Source organism: Ochlerotatus camptorhynchus, unplaced genomic scaffold (genome assembly GCF_037179485.1).
Source record: "Ochlerotatus camptorhynchus isolate MF236.1 unplaced genomic scaffold, CSIRO-AGI_Acam_v1.1 ptg000062l, whole genome shotgun sequence".
In the NCBI taxonomy this organism is placed as follows: Eukaryota; Metazoa; Arthropoda; class Insecta; order Diptera; family Culicidae; genus Ochlerotatus; species Ochlerotatus camptorhynchus.
The window spans coordinates 4,640,908-4,667,875 of record NW_027040552.1 but is presented as its reverse complement, the minus strand read 5'-3'; the positions used below and the strand labels follow the sequence as shown (position 1 = coordinate 4,667,875).

Below are 26,968 nucleotides of genomic sequence, written 5' to 3'. Positions count from 1 at the left end.
CACCTACAATATGCTTTTATTCGTACGAAAAGTACCATGCATCTTGCGAAGATCGGATTTAATTTTGGAACGATGAGCATCGAGCATCTATAACGTGATGAATCCTCACATTCAGTATTGTGAAAATACACCAAAACTCACTTTGACTCGCGAACTTTTTCCTTGATGAACTTCGTGAAATATTGCGAACTTTTCCATCGCTGCTCACATTCTCGGCCATTTGCTATACCCAAAGGTCACATGTCAGGCTGTATTCCAGAATACACTTCTTATTTTTGAACTTAACACTTTATACTGTCGTGGATATCCAATTTCGAAGCATTAGAGCAGAATCTTCTGCGAGTGTTGAGGTACATTCACAATTTTGTTATGCAGAATGAACAATAAAGAAGAAATCAAGCTTATCATAAGGGGCGGCCAGATTTGAATCCCAGTCTTGCCGAGTATCCTCGCGACGTTAATTTTCACATTTTCTCCTGTGTTTTTCAATCCACAACTAAAACATTTGAAGAACAAAAATCAGAAAGCACACAAATTATACAAAAAGGAAAGCACTAGCACAAATTTACAACACTATCATAACATATGCAACCAACTCAACACAGCCATTAACACTGCACATGAAGAATATAATCGTAAAGTTGAAAATGAAGTCAAATCATACCCTAAGAACTTTTTCAATTATGTAAAAACTAAATTGAAAAGTAATAATTTTCCGTCACGAATGCATTTTGATGGAAATGTAGGTGAAAATCCTTCTGAAATCTGCAATCTCTTTGCAAATTTCTTTCAAGAAGTATACACCACATTTTCTGAAAAAGACTGCGACCGCGACTTCTTTGCATTAATTCCCGAAATCTCTAACAACATATCTGTCAATCAAATATGTCAACATGAAGTCCTCAATGCACTAGAAAATTTGGACGCATCTAAAGGACCAGGACCTGACGGAATTGCACCTGTATTCTTGAAGAATCTTTCAGAACAATTTACCCTTCCTTTGGAACGCCTTTTCAATATGTCTATGAAAAATGGGAAATTCCCTGAAATTTGGAAATCGTCTCATTTGGTGCCTAAAGGGTGTCCACGATGAAATTGCCACACACAAAATTGATTCGCAAAATTCGAGTTTTCATCCGATTGCCATCAAATTTTCAGGGATTGAGAAATAACTATTAAACTTCATTTTACCATTTTACTCGTATTTTATTTACAGTCCATACGCAAATGCCCGCACCTTGGCCTTAACCCCGGCCATAAGATTCTGCACAACCTCTGAATCAACCGTTTTTTGCATGTAAACCCATACTTTCTTCAGTTCCTCGACTGTCTTCACTACCTTAGGTCGTTTAAGAAGGTGCTGCTTCATAATCGCCCAGTACTTCTCGATGGGGCGGAGTTCCGGAGTGTTGGGAGGGTTGAACATTTTCGGCACGAAATTGACCTTATTGTCCGCATACCACTTCAGCACGTCCTTGGAGTAGTGGCATGAGGCCAAATCCGGCCAGAAGATTGTTGGGACGTTGTGGGCCTTCGGGAGAGGAAGCAGCCGCTTCTGGAGGCACTCTTTTATGTACACCTGTCCGTTCATCGTGTCCTGGGTCACGAAAGGTGCACTCCGCTTCCCGCACGTGCAGATGGCTTGCCAAACCAGGAATTTCTTCGCAAATTTGGACATCTTCTGAGTGCGGACATGCTCCGGAACGCTGAACTTATCCTTGGTCGTGAAAAACAGGTTGCCGGGGATCTGTTTGAAGTCGGTCTTCACATATGTTTCGTCGTCCATGATGCAGCATTCAACTTTCGTCAGCATGTTGAGGTACAACTTCCTGGCACGGGTTTTGGCGGACTTGTTCTGCTTCTCGTCGCGATTAGGGGCCTTTTGTACCTTGAACGTTCGAAGCCCAGCCTTAGTTTTGGCCTTCTGGACAAAACTTCGGCTTAGGTGCAGCTTCTTAGCAACATCCCTAACGGAGGCGTTCGGATTTCGGTTGAAGGCCCCAACTACGCGGTTGTGATTTTTGATGTTGTACGGAATACTTTTTCCTTCACTTCTGGGCTTCCGATCGGTGGTCAACCGTTCCTCGAACCGCTTAATCACTCGCGACACCGTGGAATTCGCGATTCCCAACGTTTTAGCGATGGAACGATGCGAGAGATCCTTGTTCTCGTGATGAATGCGCAAGATTTTATCACGCACGAGCTGTTCTTTCGACTCCATTTCCGCGAGTTTTGATCACAGGACTTTAAAACTTGCAGGATGTAAATAATGCACTATGAACTAAATTCACCCAAATTTTCATTAAATTCTACCGAACGGTTAAAAAGTTAGAGCAATTTCATAGTGTGGCAATTTCATCGTGGACACCCTTTATTTGCAAATCAGGCAAGAAATTTGACATCCGTAATTATCGTGGAATTGCCATTATCTCTTGCACCCCAAAACTGTTTGAATCAATCGTAAACGACAAAATTTTTCAGCAAGTAAAAAATCAAATTACAAACAAACACCACGGCTTTTTTAAAGGTCGTTCAGCTACCTCTAATCTTCTCGAATTTGTAACCTTCATTCTTAACGCAATGGAAAATGGCAAGCACGTGGAAGCTCTTTATACTGACTTCAGTAAATCATTTGACCGAATCGACATACCATTATTACTCTTTAAATTGCAAAAAAATAGGAATGGAATCTAGAGTTCTGAATTGGCTCCAATCATACTTAACTCAACGCAAACAAATAGTTCGTTTTCAGAATAAACTTTCAGAACCTATTTCGGTCACCACTGGGGTGCCCCAGGGTTCTCATTTAGGCCCAATTCTTTTTATTTTGTACGTAAACGACATTTCCTACATACTTAAAAAATAAAAGTTCTTATATATGCAGACGACATGAAGCTCTTCATGGAAATAAGTAATTCTATCGATATTATCCAGAATGAAATCAACGTATTCAACACTTGGTGTAGTAAAAGTCTACTCCAACTCAATGTAAAAAAAATGCAACGCAATTGTATTTAGCAGAAAAGTAGAAATATCTCTTTTTGAAATATTTTTAGGCAACCAAAAAGTAGAAAAATGTAAAATTGTAAGGGATATAGGTGTGATGCTAGACTCCAAACTCACTTTTGTAGAACATTATAATACAATCATAACGAAAGTAAATAGTATGTTGGGCTTCATTAAGAGGTTCAGCTATAATTTTCAAGACCCATACACTATCAAATTATTATATATTACATACGTAAGACCTATTCTGGAATACTGTAACCTGGTATGGAATCCGTACATTGCCGTCCAAAAACAATTCCTTTTATATGCCCTTCGGAAATTGAATTGGACCGCATTCCCTCTTCCATCATATGAAGCACGCTGTATGCTCATCAACTTACAAACACTCAAAGAACGCCGCGAATTTGCAATGCTTTTCTTCATCAATGACATTATTTCACATCGCATAGAATCATCAGAAATACTTTCACAATTTAACTTCTACACACCCTGTCGGCATCTAAGAACACGAAAATTATTCTCAGAAAAATCACACAGAACAAATTACGCAAAAAATTGCTCCTTCAATCGAATGATGCGACAGTATAATCTACACTGTGAAGTCATTAGCATCACTATGTCAAAAGAAGAAATTAAAACCAAACTAAAACATTATAGAAATAATGCATAGTATGTAGAGTAAAACATTGTAACCATTGTATGTAGTCTACTTTGCTTGACGAAACTAAATAAAATAAAATAGAATGAAGGTGAAAGCTTGCCATGATCCATCAGAGAAATTGAGAATGTAAACACAATCAATAAAGTCATATAAAACTGTCGACGTTATGGTTTTAAGATCAAATAATATTTTAATTAATAAAAAATAGAAGAAAATTGAAAACACCATGTTTGATGTGGTTTATTTGTTTTAAAATTTTACATTGGCGGCGTATCAAAAATGATCACGGCGCGCGCCGGCACAAAATCGTTCGTCACGGCGGCATGTGCAAAAGTATCAGCGGCGGCTAGATAGATTTCCTCTGTTCGGGACATAAATCCACTGCAACCAGTTATTGCGGTATCCTTCGTGTACTTAGTTCAGTGCATCACTATTGAGAAATGATGATGATGAATGATCATTTCGGTTGATTTCCTCATGGTTGAATTCGTCATCAACTGATGAGCATCCATATGACTATGCTCCAAATAAAGGATGATATTCATTAGAAATATTTTTCACTTGATATTCATTAGATATTCATTACTAAACCGATTGTTTACATTCCCATATTGAATAGCAATGAACAGCCATTCATCATGGATACAAAAATTACTTGTTGGTAGAGGAAACTTCCACCACGAAATAGACAATTCAGACCAATTGAAATCAAAAGGACGTAATTGCATTTGTAAACAGTGGCTTTAGCCGTCGATAGATGACTATCATTCTGCAGAGAGCAATACGCATTCCAACTGAAGGCTTTATCCCTTCTCATAACAATGTTCGTCCTGTATTCGAACGGAAAATCATCTGATTTCAAAACAACCGTCATCCGGTTGCAGCTATCTTTCGAAAAAGCGATTTCGATGTTTCGATTTGAATGATCTGAGGTTTCATTCGAACGGGACGGTGGTTTGGTACAGTGTATGAGTTCATGCAGGTTTTCCCAAATATGAGTAAATTTCGTATGGAAATAAAATGCTCTGAGTCAATTGAATTCAGTCGCTGAGTTCTGGTTGGCCGTGTAGATGATAAAAAAACTGCCTAGCTCATTGATCAGTTCACGAAGATTTGCCGCACTCTTCTCTCACCCGTAAGTTTTGACAGTTTTGGGTGGTTTGTTTGGGCTCCCATTCGTTGCTATCTCTTTTACTCAGAAGCAAAATGATAGGGAGCAAAAAGTGAGGTTAGGGACCGTGCACTGATCTATTGTTTCCTTGTTTCAAGATAATTCTCGGACAACACGGTAACCGCAAAATACCCAATAATGACTACAAAGTAAGCATTTTCGAGGGAAACTGAGACTACCCATTAAATGAGTAAAATTTTAGCCATTTATGAGTAATTAAAACTACAAAAATAAGTAGTAAGTATTCATTTTTGAGCACCAAATACTCATAAATAGGTAATATGTTTACTCATTTAATGGGTAGTCCCAGTCTCCCTCGAAAATGCTTACTTTGTAGTCATTAGTAGGTATTTTGCGGTTACCGAGCCGAGTCTGGTCACTATCAACAAGACTTAAATTGTAAAAAATTAAGATGTATTCCTTTGATTACGATTGATTCCCTAGTTTGAAGTAGTTCGGTGGTAAATCTTAATGCCAGTAACGCACCACGAAAATGTAATTTACCAGCCTTTACCAGTGTTGGAAAAGTTCGCGATATTTCACGAAGTTCACCAAGGGAAAAGTTCTCTAGTCATAGTGAGTTTTCGCGAACTTTTCCATCACTGGCCTTTACTATCGTCGCTATATTCATAGTCTGGCGGATAGAATTTCGATCTATAAAAAAGCGGAACCAATTCTATATATTTTAGACCAACAATTGAAAAGGTACTATCAAATTTATAAACAAAACGTTGATTATTTGCATTCATTTACATTCATTTGCCCCTAACTTTTTTCATCGACAGAATTCCTCAAAATGATGTATGGAACTTTTGTAAGTTTTGCTATTACCTACAACTTTTGTTAACAACTCAAATCCGTATCTCTTATGCAGTTGATCTTCATCATCCGCCACTAGTCGTCTGCTTACCATCTCTAGTTGATGAAGGTGCACTGCTGCTGAATGCGAGTGATGAGCTTGCGTTAGACTATAGCAAGATTGATTTCGATGTTCTAATGGACTTCCTTTCCGTCACTGACTGGGATCTTCTTTTCGATGGACTGAATGCTGATGAAATGGCTGAAACGTTGTGTGCTGTGCTAAATAATTGGATGGATACAAACGTACCGATTCGTCGGCCTGCTGTTTCTCCTGCGTGGAGCACCGCTTTGCTACGAAAACTAAAACGAAAAAGAAATGCTTCGCAACGTAGACTTCGGCGATACCGTTCCCTGGCAAATAAGCGTAGTTTTCACTTGGCGTGTAACGAGTACCGTAATCTAAACTCTTCGCTCTACAAATCGTACGTTTTACGAGTGCAAACTAATTTAAGGCGAAACCCCAAGAGCTTTTGGAGCTATGTAAACTCGAAGAGGAAAAATTCAACAATGCCTGCAAGCGTTTTTTTTTCAATGACGTTGAATCGTCGATAGGCGGGGAGAAATGTGAGCTTTTTGCTGCTCATTTTTCGTCGGTTTTTGCCGCAGAATCCATCACCTCGACTGAACTTGTCTCGGCTGTTTCGGATATGCCTTCAAACCTTGTTGACATAAACACTTTTGAAATAACGCCCGTTATGGTAACTAATGCCGCCAAGAAAATGAAATGTAACTTCTCGCCTGGACCAGATGGCATTCCTTCTGCAGTGTATAATCGTACTATTGGAGCGCTTGTTGAACCGCTTTGCAGAATCTTCAACAAATCTTTTGTAGAGTCGAAATTTCCTGCAATCTGGAAAGAGTCATTTATGGTTCCGGTACACAAGAAAGGAGATAAACGTGACGTTAAAAGCTACAGAGGAATTACTAATCTCTCTGCAGCATCAAAACTGTTTGAGATAATTGTGAGTGGTTTCATTCTTGAGCACACCAAATGCTATATCTCTAGTGACCAACATGGCTTCATGCCTGGACGATCGGTTACCACAAATCTTCTAGATTTTACCACGACAGGTTTTGAGCAACTGGAAAATGGGGCACAAATAGACGTCATCTACACTGATCTAAAAGCAGCGTTTGATACGATCAACCATGACATTATGTTGGCAAAGCTATCCAAACTCGGTGCGTCGGACCGTTTGACTTCGTGGTTGTGCTCCTACTTGACTGACAGGTCTCTGCGAGTGAAACTCGATTCCAGTACTTCCTCGTATTTCACGAACTCGTCAAGTGTACCACAGGGTAGCAATCTTGGCCCGTTGCTGTTTGTGTTGTACATCAACGACGCACTTCTTCTACTTGGAGATGGCTGTAAGCTTGCGTATGCCGATGACCTAAAGCTGTACTTCGTGGTGCGGACTGCTGAGGATTGCATTCGTCTTCAATCGGTATTGGATCTGTTCGTTGATTGGTGTCGTTGGAATAAGCTTACCCTCAGCATTCCTAAATGTATGGTAATGTCGTATTACTGCATCAGGCAGCCGATTGTTTTTGACTATGCCATCAACGGTGTGGTTCTTCAAAGAACCGACCAGTTCAGCGATCTTGGTGTTCTACTGGACCATAAGTTGACGTTCAACCTCCACCGCTCTGCTCTGATCACAAAGGCGAATCGCCAGCTAGGTTTTGTGTCGAAAATATCGAAGGACTTCATTGACCCACACTGCCTGAAAGCTCTCTATTGCTCACTTGTGCGACCAATCCTGGAAAATGCCTCCTTGGTCTGGTTTCCTCATCAGTTGACTTGGAGCTTGAGGATCGAAAGTGTTCAGCGCAAGTTTATCAGGATAGCATTACGTAATCTACCATGGCGTGATCCGCAAAATCTCCCGCCGTATTCTGATCGCTGCAATCTGCTGAGCTTGGATACTCTGGAATGCCGACGGAAAAATCAGCAAGCAGTTTTTGTTGCCAAGCTATTGAATGGTGAGGTCGACTGCTCGAGGCTTCTCTCGCTGTTGGATATCCGAGTACCACCGAGAACATTACGAAGTGGTACCCTTCTCCAACCGCGGTACCATCGAACGGCGTTCGGTTACAACGAACCACTAACAACTATGATGCGTACGTTTACGGCTGTCGAAGAATTATTCGAATTTGGGGAATCTTCATCTCGCTTTTTGGCACGGATTAGAAACACTTGAATTGTTTTAGGTTTAAGGTTGTTTCATGTAGACAATAGTCCGATGAATAAAATTAAATAATAATAATAATAATAATAATGACGAACCAGAGCGAACAGAAGCCACTACTGTTGTTCCGTGAATGTATTTTACATTCACTGAAAAACAGTAACAAGTTCTGCCTGCTCTAATTCTTGATGCAGAAGAGATACAGATTTGAGTTACGGGCAAAAGTTGTAGCTAATAACAAAACCTACTAAAGCTCTGAACATTATTTTGCGGAATGCTGTTGATGAAAAAAGTTAGAGGCAAATGAATGTAAATGAATGCATGAAATGAATGTAAATGATTTTCCATGCCTGCTGGTCACTCGACCCAGTGTGACATTCGAGCTAATCTCTCTCCATGTGAGCATAAATTAATAAATTCTTTACAATGCAATTTCGATATCGTTTGATATGAATAAAAATAATCGAACGTTGCGTTGGCGCGATTTTGATAGAAGGTTGACGTGGATCTATATCAAATTTCTCGTTGCAACCCTGTAATTCGTGAAATTTGACATAAATGTTTTGAAAGATATACAAAATCGTGCGTTTACCGCGCACTCATACTTAGCCTGTTTCTCATTCATCGGTGAATGTTTATAGAATCCACAAATGGCCGCTACTTTGGTTATTTTGCCTATGTTTTTAGGAGCGGATTCAAAACAAACTGCCTTGGCAACCTGTGCTTATGCAGTTTCTAGCAACACCGCCAATGCCATCAAATAGACGCTGCTCGACTAGCTCTGGCTTTGACAGTTTGTTTGGCTCAAAACCAGCCAATCCGCTACTCTCTTATCCTAGACCCTCTATAATGTCCCTTATGTCAGCCTAAATAACCTCAATATAAAATCCAGATAAATGCGCAGTTTTGGTAATGTTTCATTCAAAAATAATCATTTGTACCGTTCAGATGCCCATTGATCTAGGAAAACTGTGAAAACAAAAGATTGTCATCGAGAAGGTCCAATCTTATATTTTTTTTTCCGGGGAGCGTCTAGAGTCCAGTCACAAACAAAACCAGAAATCCAAATCTAATCAAAGTTTTAGCAAGCGAGCCAATTGAAATGGGGCGTTGCCCATTCCCAGCTTTGAAATTGCATTCGATTCTCCTGTGTGCACATTTATGCTCTGCCGCTTTCCCATGATGATTCCAAATGCTGGCACGTGATTGGTTGGTTGTGCTTCAAGCATAGCAGCAGCAGCACAAATTGGTGCGCGTCGTACTGTGTATTTTTCTCTGTCTCTCCTTTTCCGTCATCGGTGTTGGTTGGAAGAAGAGGAAACGTGAAACACGTTATTGCTAAAAACGATGAATGGAAACGGAATTCCTACTTGGGTATTGGTTGTTGTCATGACCACGCGAGCATAGCAACGGGCGGTCGATAGAGGCGATGATGAACATGTTTCGCAGTCCACAAGGGAACGATGCGGAAAGAAATTCTAGGGTAGATGAGGTAATTTTGAGCTTTGGTGAACGTTATGCAATGTTTAGAGTGGATTACAAATTGTATTATTGAAATGTAATGCTCTGGTTGAATCATAACTATTTCGTTATATAGCTTTAATGATTACTTAATACATCAAGAGTTTCAACACCTGAATTTGTCGTTCCTTTACAGATCATCCAAGCGTCAGAGATTGCAACCATAACGACGGCTTCGAATCCCGGGAAGGTGGAGCTATGTATATATCATGCGGGAGTGCCGATAGTACAACTCCCATGGAGCCGGAAACGGGATACGTCCCGAATAATCCCCTATTTGGGATGCCCCTCGACAGTCCGCAGGTGAGTAACTCGGGGGAAGTTGATGGCAGGAAATTGTGAAATCATACTACATATTACTACATACCATGATGGACCGTCGACGCTTAGACGACTAGAATTCAGTCTCGATTTTCATCTCGGGCGATTCGGTTCAACGGTTATTGCACGGGTTTCGGAAGGTTCTCTCGGATTTGTACTTTGCAAGTGAAAGTGAAAGTGTTTCTGAACATTGGTGACTGGATATGCTTGCTCCTAAGAAGCTACCCATGAGGATTAAACAAGTGTGTTCCCACTTTCTATTGGAGTAGATCGATATTCGCTTAAAGATAAAAGACAGCCTCAAGGACGAGAGTGATTGCTTGACTTGAACATTATTTTTTCCAAGGATTACATCAAAGAGGTGAACATACTAAAACAGTGCAAGATGTTACAAGATGTTGTCGGAGAAAATTACGTGATTACGTGATTGTCATCTTGACATCTTACTCGTATACTGATGTGATAGTTTGCATTTGAAATAATTAAAGGAAACTTTTTCTTGAACCAAAATTGCTATGATGATTTACAGTTATTTTTATTGGATTTTTGAACGGGTGCAGTCATGTACTAATGTAAAATAATGAGACATAATTTATGGAAGCACCATCGAATCAATTATTATCTAATGCAAACCCAGCTAGTTTTTAACAGCCACTGGATAATTATAAACATTCATTGGATGGATGCAAATTATGGTATTTTCACTCCAGGCCCGGTTTTACAACCTGACAACATATTCGGACTCATTTGGTTAAAAACTAACTTGACATAAACCTCTGCTCTGGTTAGAAATTTATATTCCAATATACTATTGGAGCACCAATCTTTTCGTTCATATCTTGGGATTGTACAACTCGTACAATCCATGTGAATCGATATTTTCAATATAATTAAAATTCAAATATAAATTAGTTGTCTTTGGTAGGATCTAGAGTGGGGTACCCGGAACATGGCCGGATGTGGCCAATGTGGTCCTGGACACTCGGCTTGGCTGTCATTGATCTTGTTTTTATTTAATTTTGATGCTATTTGATCCGACCATAATATCTTATCGGAATAATGCACTGCAGAGCAATCACAACACCAGTCGAGTGTTCACCTCATGCGAGTTAAGTCAGGACGTTTGCATCGTCATTCTGATAGATTTGCTTTCAGTGGTTGAACCAAGTTGGCTACTTGTCGGCACGGACTGATATGAATCAGGATCCAGGATTCAAAATAATTAAAGGAGGTGTAATATGTCCCACATGAAAAAAAGAGGACAATGTGTAATATGTGAATAAAGTGCTTGCTCAGATAATCTTCCATCATGTATCGTCGCTTAGAAGTATATTTTTTTTTTTGAAAGTTAGCAATGCAGTTTTGTTGACCGGCCTTCAAATCTTGACGTTGCAGTAGATCACACAAAAGTATCAGAAATATAACCGTGAAGAGCTATGGAAGATTATGAACAAGAACGGGTTTCCTAGAAAACTACAGTACAGTGGTGTGTGAATATATCGAGTGCACCAAGGTGATAGTATTTCCTGCCTCCTGTTCAACATTACTATTGAAGGTATTTTGAAACATGTGGGCTATAACAAGCGGAGCACGATCTTGAATAAATCCACCCAGCTCATTTGCTTTGCTGACGACGTGAATATTACCGAAAGAACGTTAGAGGCGATGGTAGACCAGTACACTAGGCTGAAATAGAAAGCAGAAAATGTTCGCTGAAGGTAAATTCGTCGGATACAAAGTATCTATCGACTCGACTGGTGGAATCGAGCGCGATATAGCACGCATCGGAAGAAGTGTGATTATTGACGGAGATAAAACATCAAAGAGGTGGATAATTTGTTCCTCAGATTATTTGTGCCGTCGAATAACAACTGCAGCAAAGAAATTCTGAGGCGAATTATTGCTTGTAGTCATGGCAGTACGGAATCCACAAAGCCTTCAGGGCTGGTAAGCTTCATCAAGCAAGCTGATAAGACCGACAGTTCACGAGACGTGGTCGAAGAATCTGTCGCGGTTAGTTTGGTTTTCGTGTTAGTTTAGCACAGTATTGAACAGTAGAAAGATACCATGGCCGTTATATACCAGAACGTTATTGAATGTTTCTGGATTCGTTCCGCTGGCTCCAGAGCAATGGCCGGAACATATTCCGGCGAGTATGGGTCTTCAGAACACAACTTTTCAAAAACGTGCTAAACCCACCATGCGATAAATCAATTCACATGAGAATTCGAAAATAAGATCATTGAGAGCCATGATGAGAGCCCAGCACCATGTTTACCATCCGGACATGTTACGGGTATCCCCGGGGAAGTGGTAAAACCTTTTCAAATCAATATCCATCATGCGACAGAATGAGAATTCAAATACATATCCATTGGCGGTCATATTGAGGATCGTAAGAGCTATATTGGCCACATCCGGACATGTTCCGGATACGCTAGGGGAAGTAGACGGAATCTGTCTTGAGTCAAATATCACGATGCTATATGTTGTTTAAAGCACTGTCCAGACAGAGCAGTTATTCCATGTAACATTGCAAGTTTTTATAGCATTCTACAAGTCTAAATCATGGTCTACAGAACCTTTATAAAACCAGAAATGTTACTTGGTATAACATGTTATAACGGTTGTCAAATAATTGTAACATAGAAACGACCATCAAGATAGCGCTATAACATGCTATAACTCTGTAGTCTGAACGTACTATAACATTCTTAATCCTATAGAAGCAAGCCTAAAAACATAGTTGTGACGTTATTTTATAGTTTATTCAATAAAATCTTATTTTTTCCTTATGGGACTGACTTGCGGGTATTTTTCACTGTGACAATTTGACTTGGATTTGTTTTAAATTTTTCTTGAACAAACCACCATGTTTCAATAGCACATAGAAAGATAGTAGGGTAAACGCACCTATAATGGAAGTACGTTAGTGCAATGTGTTCCTATAGTGGCGTATGGAGAGTCCATATTAGTGGCTTATAGGAACATGTTGTACTAACGTACTTCCACCATAGGTGCGATTACCCTAGTATTCCCCTTCAAGTGGATGAAAATAATCCGCAGTTCCATTAATCGTATGCCAAGGAGCGAACTTTTGATCTGACGCTACCGATGAGCTTCAGCACAGATTCCTTAGCGGTAATTTTGGCCACTTTTGTCCAGTCTTTTTTCAAATTCTTCTGTGTGCAGCTGATTTTTTTGCTATAATCTTCTATACACATGTACATATCATGCCTCATATACGGATTTATAGGATATTACAGGATGTGTCAACTTTTTTATCACGATATATTTATTTTATAGTTTAAATAAGATTTTCATAAACTGCTCCTACGAAGTCAAAACTAAGTTAAATCAGCTGATGCCATGTGGAATATATATTGCAATACCTGCTAAAGTACTATCCATTTTTGCAAATTAATGTGATTATTCCAACACGATTAAACAACAGGCAAGTTTGCACTGATGAAATAATGAGTACTGGGCATTGTTACCCTGCCTCTGAAGTATACAATGCATGCATTCAGAATCTGTTTTGACTTATTTCGAGAAATCGACTTTTGGCCAGCTAGCGTAGAACAAATACCCCTCCGTGCGCGTGGTGTAGTGGTAAGCGTGATTGCCTCTCACCCCAAAAGGCCTGTGTTCAATACCAGTCGGCGCAACCGGGATTTTCTGAGTTATAATATCTCTGTTCACGCCGTAAGTAAAGCCATTGGTCCCCGGTCCATGAGTTGATTAGTCGATAGGTAGGGACGTTCTTTTCTTTTCCCTTCGAAAAACAGAGTTTTGTCTGTTTGGCGCTTGTCTGTATCGCTCCACATTCAATCAAGTGCGGTGTTGCAGCATTCTCACCCGTGCTGCATTCTTCTCCTCTACTAACAGTTTGTATTCGCCGTCAAAGCAGTCATTTCTTCGGTCCGGGAATGCAGTACCTAGTGCCGCTGCAGCAGTCCTACCTATGGCGGACCGGATGTCCCTCCAGCCATCAATCTATGTTCGCACTACGATACGTGCGGACGTTGATAATGTCGGAGAAGAATTTTCCGTCGATTAGAACGTGATCGATTTGGTTTTCTGTTTGTTGGTCAGGTCTACAGGTGGCATTGTGGATATCTTTTCGGGGGGGAAACGTACTTTGGACTACCATACCACGGGCGGCTGCAAAGTTCACGCATCGCTGGCCGTTGTTGTTCGATACGGGATGCAGGCTGTTTGGCCCGATTGTCGGTCTGTACTTGTACATTGCCTCCCGTCCAACCAATCACGCGTTGTCGCATCTTACTCAGCACTACTCGTTTATGGTGCTACAGATTTAGTAGAAAGTCGCCACTCGATGCCCGCTTTCCGTACCTTTTGTCCCGTGCAACAAACTTCCTGTAGTGCTACGACTTCGAAGTTGCGTGGTTCAAGTTCGTCATATATTGACCTACCGCAATCCGGGAAGCCGAGCGATTTGCAGTACCATGTTCCGAGTTTCTAAACGTAGTCCTTATTTCGTTGTGTAGGTCTGTGCCGATTGTTCCGATCCGTATTTCTTTCTTTGGTATTTACGTTGTTGACAGCGTTGATCGTTACCAGCCCGGCCAGGGAGTGAGAAAGCAGTCACGTTTATCACTATACCACTGAAGCCGTCATCATTAAATCATTTAAAGAAAAATATTGCAAGAATCCTTAATGTTTGTATGCCATTCGAAAGGGAAACGTCAGTGCTTTTATTTGGCATATTTGGAAATTTTTTTTTTTTTCAATTTTAGGCGGCCATATTGAAATAAACTGGATTTTTTTTAAAGAAATTTGTTTTTCATAAGCTTACCTTCCACCAATTTAAAAAACTAAGGACGCTATTTGAAAACTGAGACTTGGTCCTATAAAATACTTATTATATTATGATAGAGCCACTCGTTTTTCGTAGGGAAACAGAAGAAACAAAAATTAATCATCACTACTTGACTTGGGTGCATCGATTAGCTTGGGACCGAACAGAGTACCAGAGCTGAGCCAAAAAAGTGAGCACGTTTCTTCGGGGCCTTCTGGTCTAAGAGTTACCCCAAACTACCCAAAAAAGCAACAACACATTCCACCTCCTGCCAGATGGTGATCAGGGCTCTGATTCAAAGGTTGGTGAGGGTCGTCCCTTTGTCTTTAACGGCAACCCGAGGAAGCGATCCTAAACAAACGTCATCCAAAAACCTCGTAAGGTCTCTCGTATGGACTCTCAACCAACCTTGACAAATTTAAGAGGTAGCGGAAATGTACCAAAACCCCCACCACCTTGTAATTTTAACAAGGACTTTCCACCACTTCCGGGATCATCTAAAACCCCAGATATCCCAGTTTTTCAGCCAGAAAAACAGCTGAATAATCAGCAAGAACATGATGCCATGTTCACGTTTTCTGGAATTGTCATCTTCAATATATTCAATGTCTCTGACTCAACGAGGAACATTATTAATTTAGTGCTTCCAATTGTCATATGTAGCTTAAATCATTTACACCACTGTAAGAATTGAACTTACTAAATTTGCCGATAAGACAGAAAAATGCATATCATGCAATTGCACTCACGTCAGTAGCGTTCACTTCTACCATAGCCTTGACAAACATAATTATTCATTTACCTTTCCTACACCCAGAACAGCGAACGCGAATGCGCGGATCATGTTACATCTTTCAATACGCTAATAGCCTAGCAAGCACATTGACACCAATGAAACAAACATAGAATTGTCACACCGTTTTAGGCATCTCACTTTGCCTACAGTAATTAAATATAAATCACACTATGCCAATGCAACAAATTATAAAATGTATTATGACAATAACTCCGTATAGAAACCCCAGCAGTTGATTAATAAAGACAGATACTTTCGATGAAAGAATCACTTTGGATTGCGATCCTCTCCTGCCCAACTTGGGATACACAGGTTTGGACACCGCTAAAAGGAAAAGAAATTCCCCAAGGTTCTGCGATCCTCTGAGATGAGGACACCGCATCCATTCTTTGATTATGCCGCAAGCCTGCTTACTTGTAAAAGGGCATAATACAATTGTGAAAACTCTTTTGAAGCAACTAGCTTCTAGGTGGTCCCTCCTTGCATCGATCATATCTTTTGATGGATAATTTTCCGAATGAGGTCGGGGATATAATCTCTGTTCTTCAGTGGAACTGTAGAAGTCTTATACCAAAACTTGACACATTCAAATTTTTACTTCACAACTCACTTTGTGATACATTTGCCCTTTGTGAAACATGGCTTTCTTCAGACACCGATCTCCCTTTCCACGATTTTAACATTATTCGCCTTGATCGAGCAGATTCGTATGAAGGGGTGCTTCTCGGAATTAATAAGCTCAATTCCTTTTATAGAATCGATCTGCCTTCCGTGACAGGCATTGAAGTTGTCAGGTAAATATTCGAGGTAAAAGCCTCAGTATTGCCTCAGTATATCTTCCTCCAAGAACTGCGATTTCTCGCCAAGGTTTCTCTGATATCTGCTCAGCTTTATCTGAGCCTCGGTTGATCTTAGGAGATTTTAACTCTCCCGGTACAGGCTGGGGGGAACTGTACGATGACAACCGCTCAACCCTGATATACGACCTTTGCGATAACTTCAATATGACAATTCTAAACACTGCGGAAAGTAACACGAGTGGCCAAACCTCCAGCAAGAGAAAGTAGATTAGACCTCTCCCTCAGTTCGAGTTCACTATCGTTGGATTGCTCGTGGAAAGTAATTCAAGATCCCTACGGTAGTGACCACTTGCCAATCAAAATTTCTATCACCAATGGTTCATCTTCCACTCGCTCGGTTGACATCGCGTATGACCTCACGAAAAACATCGACTGGCTAAAATTTGCGGACACGGTTCTCGGTGGTATTGAATCGGTTGAGATACTCCGTCCGCTGGATGAGTACTCCTTTTTATCGCGACTTATCGTTGACTGCGCTCTTCAAGCACAGACGAAACGCGTTCCGGGTGTTTCCGTTCGCAAACGACCTCTCACTCCGTGGTGGGATAAGGATTGCACCGACGCGAACAGCGAGAAGTTCGCCGCGTTTAAACGCTTCCGCAAACACGGAGATTTCGAGCGGTACACCGACCTCGAGAAAAGTTTTAAAGGCTTGATTAAAGCCAAAAAACGCGGTTACTGGCGTCGGATCGTCGATGGTTTGTCGCGAGAGACTTCCATGAGAACACTCTGGAATGTCGGCTGGAGAATGCGAAACGCGTCATCACCGGTCAACGAAAACAAGGAGTACTCAGACAGTTGGATATTCAGTTGTGCGCGGAAAGTTTGCCCGGATTCGGTGTCGGTTCAAACCAACGTTCGTGATCGTGCGTCGGGTAGTAACGAAATAGATTCCCCGTTTTCGATGGTGAAATTCTCACTTGCTCTCCTCTCATGTTACAACTCAGTTCCAGGAATGGATAGAATCAAGTTTAACTTGCTCAAAAATCTCCCAGACATCGCGAAGAGACGTTTGTTGAACTTATTCAATCAATTTCTGGAGCACAACATTGTTCCGGATGACTGGAGGCAAGTAAGAGTTATCGCCATTCGAAAACCTGGTAAACCCGCGTCGGATTATAACTCGTACCGTCCCATCGCGATGCTGTCCTGTATACGGAAATTGTTGGAGAAAATGATTCTTTTTCGTCTAGACAAATGGGTCGAGTCGAATGGTTTACTTTCAGATACGCAATTTGGATTTCGGAGAGGCAAAGGAACGAGCGACTGTCTTGCGTTGCTTTCAACTGAAATTCAACTGGCCTATGCGCAAAAACAGCAAATGGGTTCAGTTTTCTTGGACATTAAGGGGGCTTTTGATTCTGTTTGTATCGATGTCCTTTCGGATAAACTCCACGATAGTGGGCCTTTACCAATTATGAACAACTATTTGAGCAACTTGTTGTCTGAGAAATATATGAGCTTTTCTCATGGAAACTCGATAACTTCACGAATTAGTTACATGGGTCTCCCCCAGGGCTCATGTTTAAGCCCCCTTCTTTATGATTTTTATGTAAAAGACATTGATGGTTGTCTTGATGAAAATTGCTCGCTAAGGCAGCTTGCAGATGACGGCGTTGTGTCCGTTATAGGACCAAGTGCACCGGACCTGCAAGGACCATTGCAAGATACCTTAGACAATTTGTCTACTTGGGCTATGAAGCTAGGTATCGAATTCTCTCCGGAGAAAACTGAGTTGGTTGTTTTTTTCTAGGAAGCATCATCCTGCACAGTTACAGCTTCAACTAAAGGGTAGAACAATCACTCAAAGTATATCTTTCAAGTATTTAGGTGTCTGGTTCGATTCCAAATGCACATGGGGAAAACATATTGCGTATCTGAAACAAAAATGCCAGCAAAGAATTAATTTTCTTCGTACAATTACCGGAACTTGGTGGGGAGCCCACCCGGAAGATCTGATCAGGTTGTACCGAACAACTATCCTCTCGGTTTTAGAGTACGGTAGCTTCTGCTTTCAATCCGTGGCAAAAACACATATCGTGAAGCTGCAACGGGTTCAATACCGTTTCTTCCGAATCGCGCTTGGCTGTATGCACTCGACGCATACGATGAGTCTCGAAGTACTCGCGGGTGTTCTCCCACTGACAGATCGTTTCGCGGAACTGTCCTTCCGGTTTCTTATCCGTTGTGAAGTAATGAACCCATTGGTAATAGAAAACTTTGAGAAGCTGCTCGACCGAAATCCTCAAACAAGATTCATGAGTTTGTACTATGAGTACATGACGCTGGAGGTTGGTCCTTCTTCATTAGCCTCCAATCGTGATTGCTTTCAAGCCTTCTATAGTTCCTCTGTAAATTTTGATCTGACCATGATGCAAGAAATCCATGGAATAGCAGATCACCATCGGTCGATGGTTGTTCCCTTAATTTTTGCAAACAAGTTCCACCATGTAAGTAACGATAAAAGATTTTTCACAGATGGGTCAACCATAAATGCTTCCACTGGATTTGGTGTATTTAATCAATTTCATAGCGCCTCTTATAAACTGCAGAAAGCATGCTCAGTATACGTTGCGGAACTCGCAGCTATATTTTACGCAGTAGAGCGAATTGTCTCACTACCTTCTGACCATTATTTCATTTTTACGGATAGTCTTAGCTCATTGGAGGCTATTCGTTCAATGAGGCCGATGAAGCACTCCTCGTATTTCCTGCCTGAAATACGATCTAAACTGAGTGCTTTATCTAACTGCTTCTATACTATCACCTTAGCTTGGGTCCCATCTCATTACTCAATTCCGGGTAATGAGAAAGCGGACTCGTTGGCTAAGGTGGGCGCTATGGAAGACGATATTTTTGAGCGACAAATCGCCTTCAACGAATTTTTCTCCATAACTCGTCAGCAAGTCCTCATCAGTTGGCAACAAAAATGGAATGATGGTGAATTGGGAAGATGGTTACATTCTATTCTCCCACAGGTGTTGAACAAACCATGGTTCAAAGGGTTGGACATGATCCGCGACTTTATACGCTTTATATCAAGGCTTATGTCCAATCACTGCTCGTTAGACTCGCACTTCTATCGAATTGGGCTCTCAGGCAGCAATTTATGTGTGTGTGGCAGGGGTTATTATGATATCGAGCATGTTGTTTGGTCATGTACCTTACACCGTGTTGCCAGATCTGAGTTATCCACATCCCTCAGGGCCCGAGAAAAACAACCCGCGATACCCGTTAGAGATGTCTTGGCGAGCCGAGACCTCGACTATTTGAATTTAATTTATGTGTTTTTAAAACGGATAGATCTGAGGATCTAGTAGTTAGTGTCATCTTGTGTTCTCCCAAGTTGTTAGCTGCCAATCGGTGTACCCCCATGTTTGTCTTTTTCATCAGAGTGTCGCTTAGTTCGAGATCAAGAGCACATTGCTCTCCAAACCTTATGTTCACATTCCCTACCCTGCCATCCATTTGTTACAATTTGTCCCCCCTAACCTCGAGATAACCGCGAGTAATCGGCCCCGCTTTACTAACGTTAGTTTTAAGTAATTTTGTAATCTAATCAATGAATATTGGCTCCGCAAAGCTACAGCAAATGAGCCTGGAATAATAAACGCATTATAAAAAAAAAAAATTAAAATATCTTGCGCGTCTGGTAAACATGATCCAGGAAAAATTGAAAAATAATGTTAAATTTTAAATGGCTTGCGCCCCTTGCCCCTAAACATGTTACGGAATCAATCAATCAAAAATGGTACAATTGAAGTGGCCTGTGCCCCTGATCAGGGAAAAAAAAAAAGTTAAATAATACCACTGAACTGTTAAAAAGTTCAACTGATTGAGGTTAACCACTAACGGTGCAAATCCTGATTGGCGGACAAAAGTTGGCGCTACTTAGTGGCGTAAGATAGAAATTTTGACATGATGGTGCTTTCAAATTTCTTTCACGGTGAGGTATGGGAGAGTAGTTTGGAATCATATAAAAAAGATCGACATCACTTCGGAATGTACTGAATCACTTGAGAATAGTTCGGAATCACTTCGGAAAGTACTGAATCATTTCAGAGAGCACTGAATAACTAATGAAAAGTTCTAAATCACTTCAGAAAAGTTTGGACTCACTTCGGAAGTGCTAAATCACTTCAAAAATGTTTTCAATCACTTCGGAAACTACTGAATCACTTAGGAATGTATTGTATCACTTTAGAAATGTTCACTTCTGAACGTACAGAATCGAATCAGAACAGTTTGGAATCACTTCAGAAAGTTCTGAATCACTTCATAAATGTTGAGAATCACTTCACAAAGTACTGAATAACTTCAGAAAAGACCCAAAACACTTAATAAATATTCGAAATCACTTTGGAAAGAACTGAATCATTGCGGAAATTTCACTTTGACAATAATTGAATCACTTAGCAATGCACTGAATCACTTCAGAAATGTTCGGAATCACTTCGGAAAATACTGAATATCTTCAGGAATATTCGGAATCACGTTGGAAAAGTTCATGATCACTTCGGAAAGTACTGAATTATTTCAGAAAGCACTGAATCACTTCGGAAAGGGTTGAACCACTTTAACCTTGGAATTTCTTCGGATTATATTGTATCACTTCAGAAAATTTCGGATTCACATTGGAAAGTACTTAATCGTCCCAGAAAGTTTGTAATCATTTCCGCAAGAACGGAATCACTTCGAAAATAATTTAATTAGTCAGGAATGCACTGAATCACTTCAGGAACGTTTGGAATCACTTCAGAAATACTGAATCGCTTCAGAATGTTCAAAATCACTTCGAAAGGCACTGAATCATGTCAGAAAGTACTGAATCTCTTCAGAAATGTTTGAAATCACTCCGAAAAGTATTGAATAATTCCAGACAGTTTGAAATCAATTATGAAAGTAATGAATCACTTCAGAAAAGCTTTTAAATTCTTCGGATACTATTGAATGACTCCCTTTGGAAAATACTTAATCTTTCCAGAAAGTTTGCAATCGCTTTCGTAAAAATTAAAAAAAAAATCCGGAAAGAACTGAACAACTTCACACAATTTCGGAAAGTACTGTATTAGTTCTTTCAAGTTTACAATCACTTTTTCAAGAGCTGAATTACTTTGTAATAACTTCAGAAAAGTTTGGAATCCCTTTGAGGAGCACATGATCATTTTATAACAGTTCAAAATCTATTCTGAATGAATTGAAACACTTTAGAAAATCTCGGAATCAGTTTGAAAAGTACTTAATTACTGCAGAAAAACTTCAGAAAGTACTGAATAACTTGAAATAGTACAGACAGTATTGAGCATGAGAATGATTAACCGCTCGCGGTTGCTAATCCGTTATTACCAGATCACCTAACAGAGAAGCAAAAAACGATGCGTTGGGCTAGCATACATCTGCAATGTTTAAAAACTGGTAATCACATACTTTACGATAGGCAATAACAGAGCTGGCCGCTTCCAAATGTAGGTCAATTGTAAACTATCAAAAATCGAGAGATCCTTCTCACTTCCACAAATTTTTCAATAGTTTTTCAACAGGATTAACTTAAGAGAGTATTGATTATTATCGCTAAGTCACTCAATTGTGACACATCAAAAAGATCTCGATTTTGGTAACATAGATGAAGTACAGTCAACTCTCCACAACTCGATGGCCACTAGTTCGATATCGAGTTATATAACCACATTAAAAAAGAGTGTCATGGCTACTGCGATAGCTATGTTTCCAAAAACGAGATCTGTCTATACTGACATTACATTATATTAGGAAAGTTTGGAATCACTTTGAAAAAGTTTAGAATCCCTGCAGAAAGTACTGAATAACTTGAGAAAAGCTTAGGATCACTTTGGAAAGTACTGGACCATTTCAGAAAAGCTTAGCACGTACAGAATAACTTCAAACAGTACTGAACTTTACAAAAGTTTTAAATCACTTCTGGAAAATTGGAAACACTGGATCCGTGTATTCAGCTCATAACATATTTAATAATTTCAGAAAAGCTTGAGTTCAGTAGGGAAAATGTTGAATCGCTCAAAGATAGACTCACTTCCGAAAGTGTTAAATTTTCTGGACTGATTTAATACTTTCGGCAGTAATGTCACGAGTTCGTGGGAACGTCTAAAACAAGATCCTGCTATTAACGTAAAAACCTGGCACTGAAATAGTTAACGTATCGCCTATTAAGGTTTCCAAAGGTGACATCACTGTTACACTGTTGAATCAAACGGAAAACTAATTCTGCTTTCAATGAAATCAATTTGATTACTGATTTTGCATTCATAAAGTTTGACTGAATACGGGCCTGTCGTAAATGGTTAGCATCCATGCTTCTCATGCTGAAAGATTTGAGCCCAAATGTCACCTCGGGCTAGTAACGAATGACCTAAAATGTGTTAAACAAAACAAATAAACAATAATCGTTAGTTCAACGGCAGATGAACTTAAAACAAATTTTAAACAAGAAATTAACAGCAGAACTTCAACCTAAGTTGCTTTGATTTAAAAACTCTTGACTGCATATTGAAAGCACAATATGATATCAGACTTCTGTGGCGAAAATTGAAATCAAAATGAGTTTTCATTATGATAGGAACTGCAAACTTTAATATCGATTTGCTTTCATTTTGTTAACCGACTTTGCTCGGGTAGCCTGTCATCTTCTGCGCGTGCTCCCAGGTCTGTTGCCGTGCCACCTTCGTTTTCTGCTGCATCATCGTTGAGATGCTCGTCATAGTATTGATTCCACCTCTCAATCACCTCACTCATAACCACCGGGATCGCAGTGCCTAGTGCCGCTGCAGCAGTCCTACCTATGGTGGACCCGATGTCCCTCCATAAGGATCGTACAAATTCTAGCTACAACCTCTCTATATTGCTCTACTGCATGAAATAAAAGCTGCCTAAAAATGAATATGTAACATGTAGATATCTATTGTATAAATATTTGTTCCACCTATGATAATGCCTAACATCTAATAATCACCACTGACGAGACGAACATAACCAACAAGATGTTACCTACATCTTTAACAATGAATGTATTTGCATTGCGATAATATTTCTGGTTTTTGGCAAACCGCATCTAACTGAGAATTAAATCCCGCTCTTTTGTTAAATTTTCCCCAGGAATGTCCATCTTCTTGCGGTGGGAGCGGTTGTTCTAGCTGTCAGGAGAGCACATCTCTTCCATTGCCAGGCCTGCACGGATCGGATTTCGTCGACTGCGGAAACTGTCTCGACCACAACGGTGCGCTCAGGTAAGTTCGAAAGGAACATTCAAATCAGCACAAAAAAAATAAATAATGCAAAAATGGTTACCATCTCTTATTGGCCACCGGCCAGGCAGTTTAGTAATTCGGTTTACTGTTGCGGTGTAGCTCTGAAATACTGAAAGCAGTAATCCGTGCATCAAAGCTATGGTTCACGAGATATCAGCGGCAGAGTTGTAGCTGGCTCATGTGATGGACCCGATCAGAACTAGCTACCTCACTGTGAAAGGTAATCACTCAATCTACCGGTTCTCATACATTTCTCATAAAAAGAGCAAACATATTTGAAGTAGGTACGAAAACCGCATGTCGCCAGTATCTGCCGATTGAGTTTCTTTGCGTTTTGGCTGAAAGACTATGTTGAGGGTCAACCAAGCCAAAACGTCATCGTGGGAACCGCATTTTAACATCGGATCATGGCCAACGAAACATAATTACCTACGCGACTGCCACGACATGGACCCGGGACCGTCCGCTTCTTATCAAATAGATTTGCACACTCAACTGAGTCCAGTTGAGGTTACCGCACATTGTATTTGCACTCTAAAACCAGATCGGTGTCGATTACACGTAGGGCCTTACTCTGACCACTTACCACCACTACTGATCTGGAATGGATGTGGATGCTGCTGGAGATGGGAACCATTTTGCCATTATTTTTTCACATCCCATTCCTATCTTGTTCTCATTTATTCGACATTTACAGTTCACAAAACCACCTAGGCAACTACTGGAGCGAAGATATGAGCACATTCCCAGGGCTGCCACCATTGGACATCGACCCGTTGCCCAGCCTGTTTCCCTTCTCACCTTGTGGTGCTACGTACAAGTAAGTTGACGACGTTTTTAGGAGCTAAGTAGACGGCCGAAGGGAATTGGATTGCAGCGCATGGAACGAGTTCATTTAGCAGGTCTCTATTTTCGCTGACGCATGTAAGGTGATCTGATGGAAAATGGCACTAATCAGGGGCTAAATTTGATCGGAGTGTGGTTTTCATTACTCCCGTGATAGTTACTTGATGCTTATCTGATCCGATCAAATGAACAAATAAGCTTCCAGTGCAGATTATCTATTTTGAAGCGTGAAAGGTGTACTAGCCACGTTTAAGGGTAATTTAGCGATTGTAAAATTGATTTTAACGGAGAACAAGCAAAATCAGTTTCATCGCTTTCGACACGTTGAAGTCACTCGTGTATTTCTGTGAACATCGTATTGATACCAGTATGACACAAATGTTGAAGTAACTATTTGTTGTTACAAATTATTTTTAGAAATACCATTCACGGAATCAGTCAGTTGAATGTTCAGTAAATGTTGAAGAATGTACTAGGGTAATTGACGGCTTCGGCAATACTTTATTCTATTATCAACTGAGGGTAAACAACGTCCTTGAGAGCTCAATTTTAGCATGTGGATACATTGTGTTTCAGAGCATCTATTGGCCAAATTTGTGTGCTCCAGGACTTTGTTTACCCCTGACGACAATAGGTTAAGGTATTGCCGAAGAAGAAATTTCCCCTATGTAGTTTGCAAATCGCAAAAAGAACGACGATTGTTATTTTTGAATGTTTCGTGTGCTGCCACCGAACAGCCGCAGATCAAAAGGCTTGGGTTCAATCCCAGTCAGCGCCGCCGGGATTTTCTGAGGCAAGGGAAGTAAAGCCGTTGGTCCCCAGTCAATGAGTTGATGGGTCGATAGGTAGGGTCCAGGTGTGCGAGCTGCCTCCTACAGCATACAGCATTACAGAAAACAAGACTGACGAAAAACAAATCAAGGGAAAAAATCAGTGGCAGAGAGATCAGATCAGAGAATCATATCTAACTTCCTACTGTTTGTATACCTTTAATCATTTATAAAAAACAACAAAAAATCTATGAAAATATGACAGAAGCTAATGAAAACATGACGACCGAAAAAAAAACTCGTCCGTCGTCTCGTCAGTTCCGTTCCTGCTCCAATGGAATATGAACAGCTTTGTTGAAAAATATCAGAATATTGTTGAAAACCTCGGTGACCTGGAAATGCTGACCCAAAATGATCCTCCATCGATTATTGTTCTCCAGGAGATCAATAGGGTAACCACTGAACAAATGGATCTAACGCTCCGGGGTAAATACCAGTGGACCACTAAACGGGGCAATAACATTCTGCAATCTATCGCTATCGGCGTTCTAAGAAGCATCCCTTCCCGCTTCATCGAACTGGATACCGACCTACCCTGGTGGTCTGAAGAGACAAAAGCGGCAGTAAAAGCTAGACGAAAGGCACTTCGGCGTGTCAAGCGCCTCCCAGCCAACCACCCTCAAAAGGAATTAGCCCTACAAACATATAGAGAACGGCACAACCAATGCAGGCAGACTATCCGGGATGCCAAAAGAAATAGTTGGACCGACATCCTGGAGAGCATAAATGCTTCACAGTCGCCCGCGGACCTGTGGGGAAAAGTTAATTCCCTTAGCGGGAAAAGGTGCACCACACCGCTCTCAATCGAGACTGGCGGAACAAACATCCTCGACCTTGATGCCGTAGCTGAGGAGCTCGGCACCTATATTGCCAAGCTTTCCGCTATCAACCAATATGAGCCCACCAAGACCATCTACTGCGGATATCACCAATTTCCAAATTCCACAAGACAGCAAGCAAGCAAGGTGCTGGAACCATAGAGGTAACTCTAAGACCAGAAGATCCCGAAGAAACGTGCTCAACTTTTTGTCCCAGCTCTGGTACTATCTTCGGTCCCAAGCTAATCGATACACCCCTCGAAACATAGGAAAATCCACGAACCCCTCATGTTATCTGTCAAACTTGCATAGCGAATCAAAACTAACATAGTGTAGTACTAGAAATTTGACTGGAATGGGGTACGTTAATCGATTTGCTTGGGACCAATAGGCTAGTCAAGTAGTGAGCTAATTTAAAATCGTTAGTTTCCACCGGTGCTGGAACGCATGGTCAATCGTCGACTTCGCGCTGCATTGGAGGAAAATTGATATCTTGGCCACCGGCAGCACGCCTTCCGGGCAGGAAAGGGAACCTCCTCGTATTTTGCTTCGCTGGGAGAACTGTTAAAGAACACGTAGGAAAAGGGCCACCACGCGGAGATCGTCTCCTTGGATATCTCCAAGGCCTTCAACAGAACATGGACGCATGCTTGGCATGCACAGTTGTACACAAAAACTGTTCATTTGTTAATAACTTTTCACTCAGTTGTTAAAGTTTAGTTATCTTTAAATTAATTGATATATTAGGATCATAGTTTACTGTTGACATGCAAAGAGTATGTAAATCTTATCATTTGAATCAACACTGTGAAAAGTTATTAGCAAATGGGCAGTTCGTGAGAAAAAACTGTGTATGCCAAGCATGCATGGCCGCCGTTAGTACTTCGAGAGCTCATCACCTGGGGATTCAAGGGAAGTATCCTTTCCTTTATCCGAGGCTTTCTGGCAAGACGATCGTTTAAAGTCACCGTGGGGAACACCAA

At 40.7% G+C, this 26,968-nt stretch overlaps 1 protein-coding gene across 1 annotated transcript in view; it reads left to right on the top strand.

The window, feature by feature from the left end:
* The window catches only part of gl (glass), a 52,858-nt gene that overhangs the window by 11,984 nt on the left and 13,906 nt on the right, over nt 1-26,968 (top strand). Inside the window, exons 2-4 of the mRNA XM_065216349.1 lie at nt 9,549-9,715; nt 23,340-23,470; nt 24,189-24,311. Of these exons, the coding sequence (XP_065072421.1) occupies nt 9,611-9,715; nt 23,340-23,470; nt 24,189-24,311 (359 nt within the window). The 5' untranslated portion in view covers nt 9,549-9,610. The remainder of the gene's footprint in view (nt 1-9,548; nt 9,716-23,339; nt 23,471-24,188; nt 24,312-26,968) is intronic.